The following is a 13,953-nucleotide window of genomic DNA, read 5'->3' as shown; positions in this document are numbered from 1 at the left end:
GGTGTACGTGGCTGGCGCCTTAGCCGGTTGAGCTATAGGCGCCGAGCCCTGATCTTTTTTTTTTTTTTGCAGTTTTTGATGGGGCTGGGTTTGAACCCGCCACCTCTGGTATATGGGGCTGGTGCCCTACTCCTTTGAGCCATAGGCGTTGCCTGATAATTACTCAGTCTTTATTCATCTACTTCTTTCATAAGAGTATGTGTGTTAATATGTCCCAAACTGAAATCAGTATTTGTGTAGTGCCCCTGTGTATTATTTGTGCTTTGCCAGGTAGTTGCTGAGTCTTGTATGATTTCTGGGAGGTGAGAAGAAAGATATGATTCTCTCCATTATGTAGAAGGAAGTTCCAAGAGGTTAAGTAATTTACTTACAGTTAATTGGCCAACAAAAGTTACTGTGAGGTATATAAAGTTAGGTCTTTTGACCCATTTCATGAAAGAGGTAAAGGAACCATCTTTTTTTTTTTGAGACAGAATCTCATTCTGTCACCCTGAGGAGAGTGCCACGGCATCATCATAGGTTATAGTAACCTTAAATTCTGGGCTCAAGAGATCCTCTTCCCTCAGTTTTTCTATTTTTAGTAGAGGTGGGGTCTCTCTCTCGCTCATGAGCTCAAGTAGTCCACCTGCCTTGGCCTCCTAGAGTGCTAGGATTAGAGGCATGAGCCATTGTGCCAGGCTGGAAGCATCATTTCTTTTTCACTTTCTTGAAAAAAGAAGATTGAGTGTTGGGAGGGGTGTGAGAAGGATTGAATAATGGACTTCAAAAATATGAAGACTATTTCTGTAGTTCTCAGTCTTCTGAAAACCGTCCAAGAGGCAGTGAACTTAAAACACAAGAGAATGACAGGAAATTAGCACACCTATGAAGAACCTTTCCAGTTGACAAGCAGAACAAGAAAAGGCTGTGCCATCACATTTCTAGGATCTTTCACAATTGTAGGAGCTGTTAGATCCTAGATCAACTCTATTGAGGAAATCTGAAGGATGAGAGAACATCAGCATTGCAACTCTTCCCTGGAATATCCATGTCTCTTCCTTACTCTGTCTCTACTTTCTGTTCTTTGCCATTCATTATCTAGAGTGTTTATTCATCGAACTTCTCTGAGTTAGCAGTTGTACTCACTAAGACCATTGGACCCAGCTAAGCCCTGCTATCGTCGAGTAGCTTCTGATCTAAGGCAGACACATGGATATAGTTAAAGATTTTGAATGTACATATGTTCAATCTGACGACATGAGAACATAACCATCCATTCAAGTTGAAGTGTTTGAGCCAGAATTGGATTGCAACCCCCCACCCCCGCACCCATGCACATTACAAATCTTTTTCCTCATGTTCTTCCCTTTGAAGACATCCCAGGAATTTGTGGAGAAACTAACCAAGCGACTGAAAAGACACCCTGAGGAGACAGGAGGCTTCCAGGAGGCACCGCTGGCCTATGATGCCATCTGGGCCTTAGCTCTGGCCCTGAACAAGACATCTGGAGGTGGTGGCCGTTCTGGTGTACGCTTGGAGGACTTCAACTACAACAACCAGACCATTACTGACCAAATCTACCGGGCAATGAACTCCTCATCTTTTGAGGGTGTCTCTGTGAGTTATAGCATTTCCTTCATACTCCCCTGTGTTGCCATCAAGAAAACCCCCCTCAGAGCTGCCTTCTCCTACAAACATGCATTCTGTCTTTCTCTGTTACTTCTCTGCAATAATGACTGTCAGACTAGGGGAGTAAAGATGCCTAAGTCAGAAAAACCCATTAAAGACTAGAAGGAAAAAATCGATGTATTACATTTCTTTCAACCCCTCCTCTCCTTTTTTTTCAAATCAGTTTAGGTATTTATAAGTCAGATGAGAATTGTAAGATTTTAAAAGATGAAGCAGCTTGAAAGGTTATCTCCTTATTCCTTTAAAAGTGAGAAAATTAGTCCCCAGAGGGATTTGGTGACTTCCTCAGGCCACACAGCAGAAGCCAGGTCTGCTGGTGCTGTATCTGGGGATTTTTCCCATTCAAATCTCATGGTGAAGGTTCTTCTCCAAAGAATATTATTTCTAAAATCTAGGGTATGGGCATCTGGGGTATGTCCTATATGCAGGCAAATGCCATAAATAGCATTCATTCAGAGGCTCAATTACATCAAGCACAGAAGGATTCAAAGAGTCCCTGATGTTCTCTTTCACTTCTGCTTTTGTCCCCTTTGCCTTCCTCCACATATTTCTCTCCCTCAGGGCCATGTGGTGTTTGATGCCAGCGGCTCTCGGATGGCATGGACGCTTATTGAACAGCTGCAGGGTGAGTGAAGTGGCAAGAGGGGATGGGAGGTGGGGGTGGGCAGGCTGGGGGTAGTAGGCTAGGATATCACCTGAGGACACGAAAGATAGCACAAATTGCCTTGGTACCTCCCCCACCCTTTCTCTTTTAACTGTGTTCATTATGTTTTTAAAGAATAATAATAAAAAGCTCAGATATAGGTGGGTCTCTTTGAGTCACACTGTTACATTCTTGAAAAGGGGAATGAGATTAGAAACAACCACTTTCTTTCTCAGTGGCTTCTATTTCAATTTCAGAAATTTCTCCTTGGTGGCTTGGTTGAGGAGTTGATGACCTGTCAGACTCAAGGAAAGCTATATCTAGAAAACTTACAAATTTTTTGTTTTTTTGAGACAAAGTCTCATTTGGTCACTCTTGGTGGAGTGCCATGGCGTCTTAGCTCATAGCAACCTCAAACTCTTGGGTTCAAGCGATCCTCTTGCCTCAGCCTCCCAAGTAGTAGCTGGGATTACAGGCGCCTGCTGCCACAATGCCTGGCTATTTTTTAGAGATGGGGTCTTGCTCTTGCTCAGGCTGGTCTCGAACCCGTGAGCTCAGGCAATCAACCTGCCTTGGCCTCCCAAGTGCTGGGATTATAGGCCTGAGCTCCCATGCCTGGCAAAACTTGAAATTTTTTAAAGGGAAACCATTGCATTTCCTTGGTATATAAACTACCATTTCTAATTTGTTTGTAGTATGTAGAGTTTGGCTTTTCTAGATTGTATATATTTTTAAACATTTTTTTTTAGAGACAAGGTTTTCCTCTGTTACCCAGGTTAAGGTACAGGGTGCAATCATAGCTCATTGCAGCCTTGAATTCTTGGGCTCAAGTGATCCTCCTGCGTTAGACTCCTAAGTAGCTGGGACTACAGGTGTGCACTACCACACCCAGCTATTTTTTTAACTTTTTGTTAAGATAGAATCTTGCTATGTTGCCCAGATTGGTCTTAAACTCCTGGCCTCAAACAGTCTTTCTACTTTGGCCTCCCAGAGTGCTGGGATTATAGGTGTAGCCTACCATTTGTGGTTTAGATTGTATTCTTTTTATAATTTTGTACACTTAGGCATTTGCCGAACTTCAATGAGTTAATTTTTCAAGTCTACCCCACTTAGCATTTTCTGGCACGGCCAAGAAAGTCATTTCTTGGCCACCTGTGAAAAGTTTCTTTCTTCCCCTCTCCCTACCTCCCACATCCTCTCAGCTCTTCTTTGTATCCAGGACAAGAGGAAATGGACTTCAGCCATGGTGAAAGGGGTGCGAGTTGGCTGTTGAAGAAAAAGTTAGGGCAACTAGGACAGTTCTAGAACAGAAAAGTTGGAAGTGACTGAATTTTACTAGTGGTTCTTTAAGAGGCAGATGTAACTTATCCAAGGAATTAGAACCCAAGCCAATGGAAGATATGTTTCTAAAATTAAAATGAAAGCCACTGGGAAAACAGATCTTGTCCATCATGAGAGGGAGAATAAGCAGAAACATGTAAAGCTTAAGAAGCCAGAATCAAAGTGAGAGACATCTTGCTGAAAGAGGTGTGAGGAAGTGGAATAAGGTGGCAGACATACTGTGCAGCTTCTCACTGAAGAGTTTTAAACATATAAGATATTCTTATTTACTTGAGTTGCCTTGGGAACTGCCTCATATGGCTTTTGAGTCAGCTCACCGATTCAAGAGACCCCTATGCCTTTCCAAGCATCCCTTAGGGGCTCAAGTGAAGAAGAAATCAGATACAACTATGGAAAGCAACTCTAGGGAAGTGAAAAGTTGAAAATGGGTACCTGAGGTCACTCCCATTGTCATGTGTCCAGGTGGCAGCTACAAGAAGATTGGCTACTATGACAGCACCAAGGATGATCTTTCCTGGTCCAAAATGGATAAGTGGATTGGTAAGTGGATCGTGTTTGTATTTTCCTTCAGTCTCTCTGAACAATCAAGGAAAAGAGTCGTACATTTAAAAGAGGGTGGAGTGGTGGGGGCCATGAGGTTGGAGTGTGGCCAGGAGCTGGGCCAAGGGGAAAGATTTAAGAGAGAGTTAATACAATTCCATGATGTGGGTAGGGGAGATGGTGTGTTTGGAGAGGGAATAGGTGGTGGACAGTACTATTTTTAACAGTACATTGCTACAATAACTGGGGATTAGTGGTAGGGGGTGGGCAGAGGGCGGGAAGTGGAAACTTCTTTTGGGTTTCCCAGATGTCCTGATGCCTTGATATATCTGAACCAGCTACTTCAAGCCTAGAGCTATGTCTTTGTCTGTCACTGTCAGGCGACATTTGCTTAAACTATAGAGGAGGATGTAAAACCTCATATAATTGTCATTCGCTAAAATGTGCTTTATAAAGAGGGAGCATAAGCAATTACTCTTTGTGCACTTGGTGGCCTGAATGATAAGAAATGGGAGAGAATTTGAAGGTGGGCAAAAGGAAGGACCTACTGATAAAAGAAAGGATCGGCTCCTTGAGGGTGGAGGGGAGGCCCAGCCGTTGAAGACAGCTGCCATCTGCCCTGCCCAACGGATATCTAGTCATTCCCAGCACTGCTGGAGTTTTGAAATTTTTTTTATAATTTGAATTTAGGACAGTGTTCTGTACTGCTATAAATGCTGCCGCATGGCCTAAATTACCCTTTTTTTTTTTAACTAAGCAAATTGAAATTAGGTTCTTTTTGTAAACTTGGACAAATTTGAACTTCTGTTTAATAATAACTGAAAAACACCTTTAGGAATATTATCCTGCCAGAGTTAAAATCTCAGATTAGGTTTTTTTGTTTGTTTGTTTGTTTTTTCAGAGTAGTGTTTTTTATTTTTTGGGTTTTCTTACCTAAGGTTAGGAGGCCATACAAGTATTTTGAGGCCCCCTTTAGCTTTATGATTCTATAATTGTTTTCTGAAGCTTCTGATTTGAGTTATAAGAGATCTCATAAAATTATTTCTCAGCTGTCTCTTTCTTTCCCCTCCCCATTTTCCTTTTCCATAAGAAAGACAGAAAAACAGAAAGAACAAACAATTAAAATAAAAAGGCTACAACTTTGGGGGTATGCCTAATCATTTCCCAACCTCTGGAGAGAACCTTCAATACATCTTCTCATCTCATTTCTGATCACCTCCTAAGGGCCTGAGTGTCAACAGAGCTTTCTACCCACAGCAACCCCTGTTGGGTACAGTTAGGGCCACCTTGTCCTGAGCCAGACAGAATGCCTGTCAGCAACCTAGTCCTTTGCCCTTTTCTCCTATGCCACCTTCATTCCTTTGTCCTCCTTCCTTTCCCTTGTCCCCTCCCTCTTCTTCCCCTGTGCCATACAGGAGGGTCCCCCCCAGCTGACCAGACCCTGGTCATCAAGACATTCCGCTTCCTGTCACAGAAACTCTTTATCTCCGTTTCGGTTCTCTCCAGTCTGGGCATTGTCCTAGCTGTTGTCTGTCTGTCCTTTAACATCTACAACTCACATGTCCGGTAAGTTTCTCTTCTGACATTTTCCTTGTTCTTTCTGCCTGTCTAAAAATAATGACTACAGTCCTTGAGGGGAGTAAGAATAAAACCTATGTGACTCCTCAGGCTATGTTTAATGGAGGTTTTCATTCTGACTGATTGGGAATGAAAAAGGGGAAACTAGACATAACTCCCATCCCTACTCCAAAGCAGTAACTAGCAGAAAAGAGAAATCAACTTTTGGGGCCAGGTCATGCAGTCTGGTTTGTGCCCTGTGCCAGAGGAAGTCTCTGCCACTCCGGTTCCAGCTCCCTGATGGAGGTGCTATGCTCTCAAGGTTCTGCTGCCTACTTCAACCCTGTCTTCCTTTCGTCCTAGGGCCCCAAAGGAGGGGTCATGCCATTGCATGGCATTTGGAGAACTAAACCTCCCTGGAGAAGAGGGGTAATTCTCTCTCTCCCTCTCCCACCCTCCTACCTCTGCCCTAGTTATATCCAGAACTCACAGCCCAACCTGAACAACCTGACTGCTGTGGGCTGCTCACTGGCACTCGCTGCTGTCTTCCCCCTCGGGCTGGATGGTTACCACATTGGGAGAAACCAATTCCCTTTCGTCTGCCAGGTGAGGAGGTGGTGGGCAAATACCTTGCAGGATGTAGCTCTTCCACCCGTCCCTGGAGCCCCTTCCATGATGTGTGATTCTCACCTTTTCCTGCCTCTTGTCCCTGCTACTTCCTCCTGGCATCACCCTTATGCTTTCTGGCTCTGTCCCTTTTTTCTGTGCCTCCAGATCTTTTTTCATTCTGTGTTTACTTGTCAGTTCTAGCGTTGCCATGGCACCCCTTGCAGGGAAGAGAAGGGAGGCAATGAACACAAAGGAAGGGGGTCTCCCCAAAGAACCCTGAACAATGGGGGGCTTGTCTGTGGTGTGGGAGCTGAGAACCAGAACTGTGGACTTCCCATGGGAGCCTCAGTGTGGGTTTGGAAGGATGAAGGCAGAGATCTAAACAGGCAGTAGAGTGAACTGGGGGAAGGGACACTGCCACACAGGGAGGAGGGCCTCCAAGGCTCTTGGTACATGGAAAGTTCTGGGGCTCTGGGGGGAAAAGCTGGCTTCAGCAGTGATATTTGAGAGGTTCTTTATTAAGCTAATGGGAAATGTCCTCCTCTTTTCCTGATTCTGCCCATCCTTACTCTCTCTCTTTCCTCTGCCCTGTGCTGTCCTGATTATGCATCTATGCATATGGCATTTGCACACACATACACATGCAGTTCATCAGGAATTATCGGGGGGAGGCGGAGAAGCCAACAATTAGCTGTAGTGCACTATAAGAGGCACCTGAGTAGGGGTCTGCACAAAGTGCTGTAGGAGCAAAGAAGGGAACACAGCATGGTTGGACAGACCTCACAGAAGAGGTAGCATCTGAATGTTGAAGGATGCATGGGAGAAATAGAGGAAGACTACTCCAGGAGTATGGGGAGAAATCACGGAACTAGAGAGAAAGTGAATAGTTCAGTGTGGCTGCAGTGTGGGGTGAATGAGGGTTGGGGAGATGAGCCTGGCCAGATGGCTGGGACATACTGTAAGGGTGTGTCACACCAGAGGTGTTCGACTCATAGGCACTGGGGAGTGATCAGAGGTTTTTGGCCACTGAAACCAGGCAATTTTAGCAAGTTCAGCCTGGTGTTATAGAAGTAGAGGATGGATAGGAAGAACTATTGAAGGTGGGGAGATCATGTCTTCCCTGAACTTCCTCCCCCCCACTCACTTTACCCTCCATTGGCTGCATCCTGCTGCTTTGTCACCTGCCCCCTGCCCACACTCCCTCCTAGATCTCTGCCCATTCAGTTCCACCCACTGCCCTACCTATTCTGCCTGTGCTTTCTCTACTCTCCTAGGCCCGCCTCTGGCTTCTGGGCCTGGGCTTTAGTCTGGGTTATGGCTCCATGTTCACCAAGATCTGGTGGGTCCACACGGTCTTCACAAAGAAGGAGGAAAAGAAGGAGTGGAGGAAGGTCAGCTGTTTCCTAGTCCTTAGCCCTCAGCTCCTTGGCTCTTGGGGCTTAGAAGATTTTTCTCTGATATGCCTGTGCCCCACTATGTACTTGCCCAGACCCTCGAGCCCTGGAAGCTGTATGCCACGGTGGGCCTGCTGGTGGGCATGGATGTCCTCACACTCGCAATCTGGCAGATTGTGGATCCTTTGCACCGGACCATTGAGGTACTGCTTATAGGAGGCTCTGGGGTCAGGCTGAGTGGGGTTCACTGGCTATGAAGGCCCTGGAGATATGTGTGATCTTGAGGGATACAACTCTTTGGTGAAAGAGTGTCTCTGGTCTTTTGCATATTGGAAATGTGTTCTTCCTAGAGGTAGCCCCACTAGAGGCCTCTGGACTCATCTGAAGAAGGGAAGTGGTGGGGATTTGAGAAGGGTGTGTAGAATTTCCAGGCATTGGGAAAAGTGGGGAACAAGCACTTCTGAGGTGTTCAGGAAAGTGTTCCCAGCCCTAGAGTGAGATTTGTCATTGAGGGTTTCCTAGGGAAGAGGTGGCAGGGTGGGTGGGAGTCAAGGACTGAGCAGAGTTGGGGAGGGAAGGGGTGGTTGGCAACCATCTGTCCTGTGGCCCCATTTCTCACTTAGACGTTTGCCAAGGAGGAACCAAAGGAAGATATTGACGTCTCTATCCTGCCCCAGCTGGAGCATTGCAGCTCCAAGAAGATGAACACGTGGCTTGGTGTGTGGGACATGGAAAAAGGAGGACAGTAGTGTGGCAAAGGCAGGAGGGGTGGTCAAGGACAGTAGTTCTGGGGAGAGAAGCATCACTGGGAGAGGAAGCAAAGAGCTCCCGATGTCCCAGTTGGAATGTTTCCCTCATTGTTATTGTAGTAATATGTTTTTAGACTGGAGGTGAGTTAGTCTTTCACTTTGAGGAGCTCAGGGTTGAAAGCTGAGATGAAGAAGAATTTGTGATTAGCAAAGGGACAAGTGGGGATGACCCTTTCTCTAGACTTGATGGCTTTTGTGTCTAATGAGCTCCCTAGATTAAAATAGGGACTGTAAGGTCATGGGTTTAGGTCCCTCTTGGCCTTATTAGCATTTCTCTGATTTATGGTCACAAATGGCACACCTTCCCACCTGGGGAATAAGAGATGAGGCACTGTGTGGCCCAGATGGCCCATCTCCAGTTGTTCAACAGCTATAACCTGACCGACAGCTGCTCATGATTGTCATCTTCCTATGTGACTTCTAGGAGGAAGCAGTAGAGTTTGTGCAAGTTGGGTGGACATCGAGAGTAGGGGACAGGGGGCTGGGGGTGTGGTAGATCAGAGGGGCTGGCTTTGAGAAATCCTACTCCATTGTGGAGTTAGTATATGGAGGAGCAGTAGATGAAGGGCAGAGAGAGGGTGAGGGTTATGTGGGGAGCATGGAGGTCCTTGTTGCCCAGGTGACCCTTTCCTGCCATCCTAGGAATTTTCTATGGTTACAAGGGGCTGCTGCTGCTGCTAGGAATCTTTCTTGCTTACGAGACCAAGAGTGTGTCCACCGAGAAGATCAATGACCACCGAGCTGTAGGCATGGCCATCTACAATGTGGCGGTGAGCATGACCCCATGGCATTGATCCGGGGACTGACCACTGCAACCTAGATGTGGTAGACAGGGAAAAATCAGGCCCTAGATCTGAGATCAGTCACATGGAAGTCTTAAATAGTTTGTTAACTGCCTCATATTTATAAAGTACTTTATAAAGTAAGTATAGGCATTATGTTATTCATCTCCTTGCAACTAATGAAGTAGGTATTGGTACCCACACTTTATAGGTGAGGAAACAAAACAGAAGTTAAATTACTGGTTTGTGGGCTAGACTCTGACTTGTGATTTTCTGCCAGCTCTTCCCAGAGACTGATTCTTGAAAACCTGGAATGTATGCATAAGATATCCTGGGCATCCCTGCCCTGAGGGAGGGTTGACCTAGAGCTGGGACCTGGTGTGTAGCAGTTTTGGGATTTTTCTCAATCTAGGTTTGAGGACTGTCCTGAATTTGGATTCTTTTCAAATGGAAAGTTCACTAGAACTCTGTCCTCATAAACTCTCTCTGGGAGAAGAAAACCCTGGATCTTGTCTGAGCCTGTAGATCTGAGGGTCCCTAACCTGTTCCATCTCTCTAGGTCCTGTGCCTCATCACTGCCCCTGTCACCATGATTCTGTCCAGCCAGCAGGATGCAGCCTTCGCCTTTGCCTCTCTTGCCATAGTTTTCTCTTCCTACATTACTCTGGTTGTGCTCTTTGTGCCCAAGGTGAGGTCCTAGGGCCCCACCATGCCATCCTCCCAGGACTCTGTCCCCTTGCCCTTCCCCACCCCCCTCCTTTCACTTCATCCTTTGTTTTGGGTCCAGCTTGTCCTTCCAACTCCAACCCTCCATCAGCTGAGCTCTGGCGCAGTCCCTGCTTGACCACTCCATGCCTATGCCTTTGCCCCCAGATGCGCAGACTGATCACCCGAGGGGAGTGGCAGTCTGAGGCGCAGGACACCATGAAGACAGGGTCATCCACCAACAACAATGAGGAGGAGAAGTCCCGGCTGCTGGAAAAGGAGAACCGTGAACTGGAGAAGATCATTGCTGAGGTGCGGTTTGACGGAGGGAGAGGTGATGGGGTTGAGGGGTCTGTGTGTAGGTCAGGTTATCTGAAGTCAGGTGCTCTTGATTTATGGAAGGAAGGTCTCAGGAGAAAACCTGCAAGAAGGATTGTGAAGGGGAATGGGGTTGAGCATGATTCAGTCTCAGGCAAAATCTGGTGTTTGCCTGGACAGGTGGAAGGGGCTCTGGAGTGGGAGCTACAGAGTTTACTTGACCTCTTGGAAGGAAGCGGGTGGTCATTGCCTGTGGGTGGCATTTGGGGAGGCAGCCAACACTCATAGCAGCTGGATGTCATGTGTCCCCCCAGCAAAGGGGATCTGGGCAGCCACGCACAGTGTCCATTAGGCCCCAGGCTTTAGTTAGGGGCTGGTACAATGCCAGAGAGGGGCCATGTTCCAAATGGGTTGGCATAAATTTCTGTGTGATTCACTGGGATATGTGTACTGATTTTTCTCTCCTTCCTCATTTTCTCCTTTTGTTTTAAAATTCCCTCTTATTCCCTGATTTCTTTTCTTCTTTTGATGCTCTCATTATGTTCATTGACTTTCCTTGTTGTGTCCTGATTTCTCATTTAAATTCCTTGTCACTTACCCTGTGTCCCTCTCCATTTTTCTGTGCCCTTCCTCTATTTCCCTCCTCCCCACCCTTTTACAACCTACCCTTCTCCTACTCTGCAATTGTGTTTCTTCCTCCAGAAAGAGGAGCGTGTCTCTGAACTGCGCCATCAGCTCCAGTCTCGGCAACAGCTCCGTTCTCGGCGACACCCCCCAACACCCCCAGAACCCTCTGGGGGCCTGCCCAGGGGGCCCCCCGAGCCCCCCGACCGGCTTAGCTGTGATGGGAGTCGAGTCCACTTGCTTTATAAGTGAGGGGAGTGTGAGGGAGGACAGGCCAGTCTAGGGGGGTGGGGAAAGCGAGACGAGATGTCGTCAAATGGGGGACTCAGGGGAAGCAGGGAATCCCCAGTTGGGAATGACATGCTGTCCAATCTCATCTCTTGTAAATACATATCCTTCTGTGAGTCCTGGGCTCATCTGGGTCTCTAATACCTCTGTGAAACAGACCTTTTTCTCTCTACCCATTCATGTAATTTTATATCACTACTTCCTAATTTAGTTTGTCCCTGCTTGGAGCAGCTCACTCACTGCCTCCTCAGCTGCGTGCTGCATCTTCCTCCTCTCCTGTCTAGTTCTCCCGCCTCTGTCTGGTTCCCACGGCAACCCCTGCAGCTCCTCTGCCTTTGCAGCTCAGCTCCCCCCTCCCCAGCAGGGGTCTCCCTACAAGTGCTCTTCCCACCTAGCAGGGGCCTTTCCTTTTCTCTCTGCCATAATCTCTTTTCTTCTCACTTGCCTTTCCACACAGTCCCATGTTTTGTGTTTTGTTCCCCTTGAATTTGGCTTCTTCTGGGGACTCATTCTTCTTGCGAAGGCTCACTTGCTCCTTGCCTCTGCTCTGTTTGTGCTCACACTTGTCAACACACGTGTACCTTCCCCTCCCCGGCTTGTCTCAACTGCACATGCTTATACACACACATGCTTTTCCTATGTGCTTTCTTCATGCTTCAGTCACATGTGCTCTGGTGCATAGCCTGCTCTCATAGCTACATGTGCTCCTCTCATGGTCATGGGTTGGTCCTTATGTGTGTTTGGGTATGCGTGTGCAATTTGTCTAGCATGCTGAGTCATGTCCTTACTACTTGCACACATCCATGTTTATCTGTGTATTTTCCCTGTATACCCTCAATGTACTTTGCATACCTTCTTCACCTTACACCTTAAAATCATTGTATTCCTCCAATAGAGCCACATGCACCCACCCTGCACATTGTTATGCACTTTTCCCCGGTTCATGCTTGGTGGGGCAGCCACACCCTCCCCTCCTCACAGAATCTCAGTTTCTGCTCAAACTCCCTGTTCTCCATTGCACTCATATATCACCCTTAGTCTACACTCACAATCATCCTCCCCAAAGATTGTTCCCTTTCATTTTGTGTTTTTTCAGGGGAATTAAGGGAAAAGAAATGGGGGCAGGTTTGGAGAACTGCTTCCAGTGGGTAGTTAGTGACCAAAGGAAGGCACCCCTAACTCTTGGGATGGACAGATGGACCTTTGGGGCGGAAGGTGGTGTCCCTTTCACACTGTGGTGTCTCTTGGGGAAGAATCTCCCCATTCTCAATAAACCAGTAAACAGTGTGACTCAGCACCTCTCCCTCCTTACTGTAAACAAAGTGGGCTTCAATCTAAGGAGGGAGGCTGGGGTGGGCAGAGGAGGGGATGGCTTTAGGTTAATGAAAAGGCATTACAGCAGAGAACCTGAAAGAGGTGTTTTATGGATCCATTGAGGGCTGAGTGGGACAGCATTAAGGTTTAGATTAGTGAGTGATAACATTAGTGGTTAAAAGTATGGGCATCAGATCCTACCACATGCAAAAAAGTTCCTTAATCTCTATTCTTCGTGGTGGCCTCATCTGTGAAAGTGGAAATAATAGTAGCAGTAATAACAATAGCAATGCATTTCTCCATAGAGTTGGTACAAGGACTAGATGGATTATGAATTTGGGCACCTAAAATGGTGCTCGGCCTGTGGCATATTAATGTGTTGGGTGAAATGTTAGCCTGGTCACTGTTGTTTAATGAGTTCTCTGACAGTGGTGGGCATGTACTGGCAGCCTGGAGCAAATGGCTGAACAGATGTGAGGACTCTTCTCGAGAAGTAAGAACAATTAAAAAATGAGGCCTGCTAGAAGACAGTACATGAGATGGCCCCCGAATGCTTCCAACCTTAAAAATCTTTATCTAAGGCACTCTGAGCATCTTGGAAAGAATTTGCTATTAAAATGGAAGAAAGTTTTGAATGGCCAAGGGCAAAAAAATTTGCCCTGGAACTTTTATATTTTTTCATGTTGTCTTAAAGAAGTGCTTTGTTAAAGTTCAAATTTTCTCTCACTTTGGCGCTGATTTTTTTTTTTTTTTTGAGATAGAGTCTTACTTTGTAGAAAGATGATAAAGTATAGCTCACAGCAACCTCCAACTCTTGGTCTCAAGCAATTTTTTTGCCTCAGCCTTCCAAGTAGCTGGAATAACAGGTGTCTGCCACAATGCCTGGCTATTTTTAGAGATGGAGGTCTCGCTCTTCATCAGGCTGGTCTTGAACCTGGGAGCTCAGAGCAATCCACTCGCCTTGGCCTCCCAGAGTGCTAGGATTACAGGCGTGAGCCACTACACCCAGCCTTTGGCACTGATTTCTAAAGTGATTGGGTTGGGTGGGCTCTATTATCCATTGCTCTGTTTAAGAGCCAATTTCTGGCTCAGCCCCTGTAGCTCAGTGGCTAAGGTGCCAGCCATAAGCACCAGGGCTGGCAGGTTTGAACCTAGCCTGGGCCTGCCAAACAACAATGACGACTACAGCCAAAAAAAACATAGCTGGGGTGTTGTGGTGGGCACGTGTAGTTCCAGCTATTGGGGAGGCTAAGGCAGGAGAATTGCTTAAGCCCAAGAGTTAAAGAGGTTGATGTGAGCTGTGATGCCACGGCACTCTACCTAGGGCAACATAGACTCTGTCTCAAAAAAAAAAAAAAAAA

At 46.6% G+C, this 13,953-nt stretch overlaps 1 protein-coding gene across 1 annotated transcript in view; it reads left to right on the top strand.

Moving 5' to 3' along the window:
• GABBR1 (gamma-aminobutyric acid type B receptor subunit 1) overlaps positions 1–12,573 on the top strand; it is a 30,702-nt gene extending 18,129 nt beyond the window's left edge. Inside the window, exons 12-23 of the mRNA XM_003788957.3 lie at positions 1,354–1,596; positions 2,230–2,293; positions 4,115–4,192; positions 5,608–5,758; positions 6,223–6,355; positions 7,633–7,749; positions 7,848–7,955; positions 8,376–8,469; positions 9,204–9,331; positions 9,903–10,031; positions 10,217–10,360; positions 11,069–12,573. Of these exons, the coding sequence (XP_003789005.1) occupies positions 1,354–1,596; positions 2,230–2,293; positions 4,115–4,192; positions 5,608–5,758; positions 6,223–6,355; positions 7,633–7,749; positions 7,848–7,955; positions 8,376–8,469; positions 9,204–9,331; positions 9,903–10,031; positions 10,217–10,360; positions 11,069–11,242 (1,563 nt within the window). The 3' untranslated portion in view covers positions 11,243–12,573. The remainder of the gene's footprint in view (positions 1–1,353; positions 1,597–2,229; positions 2,294–4,114; positions 4,193–5,607; positions 5,759–6,222; positions 6,356–7,632; positions 7,750–7,847; positions 7,956–8,375; positions 8,470–9,203; positions 9,332–9,902; positions 10,032–10,216; positions 10,361–11,068) is intronic.
• Positions 12,574–13,953: the final 1,380 nt, after the last annotated feature.

Source organism: Otolemur garnettii, unplaced genomic scaffold (assembly GCF_000181295.1).
Source record: "Otolemur garnettii isolate 467f Iridium unplaced genomic scaffold, OtoGar3 scaffold00031, whole genome shotgun sequence".
Classification (NCBI taxonomy): domain Eukaryota; kingdom Metazoa; phylum Chordata; class Mammalia; order Primates; family Galagidae; genus Otolemur; species Otolemur garnettii.
The sequence above is the reverse complement of the archived record's forward strand: the minus strand, read 5'-3'. Positions and strand labels throughout refer to the sequence as shown.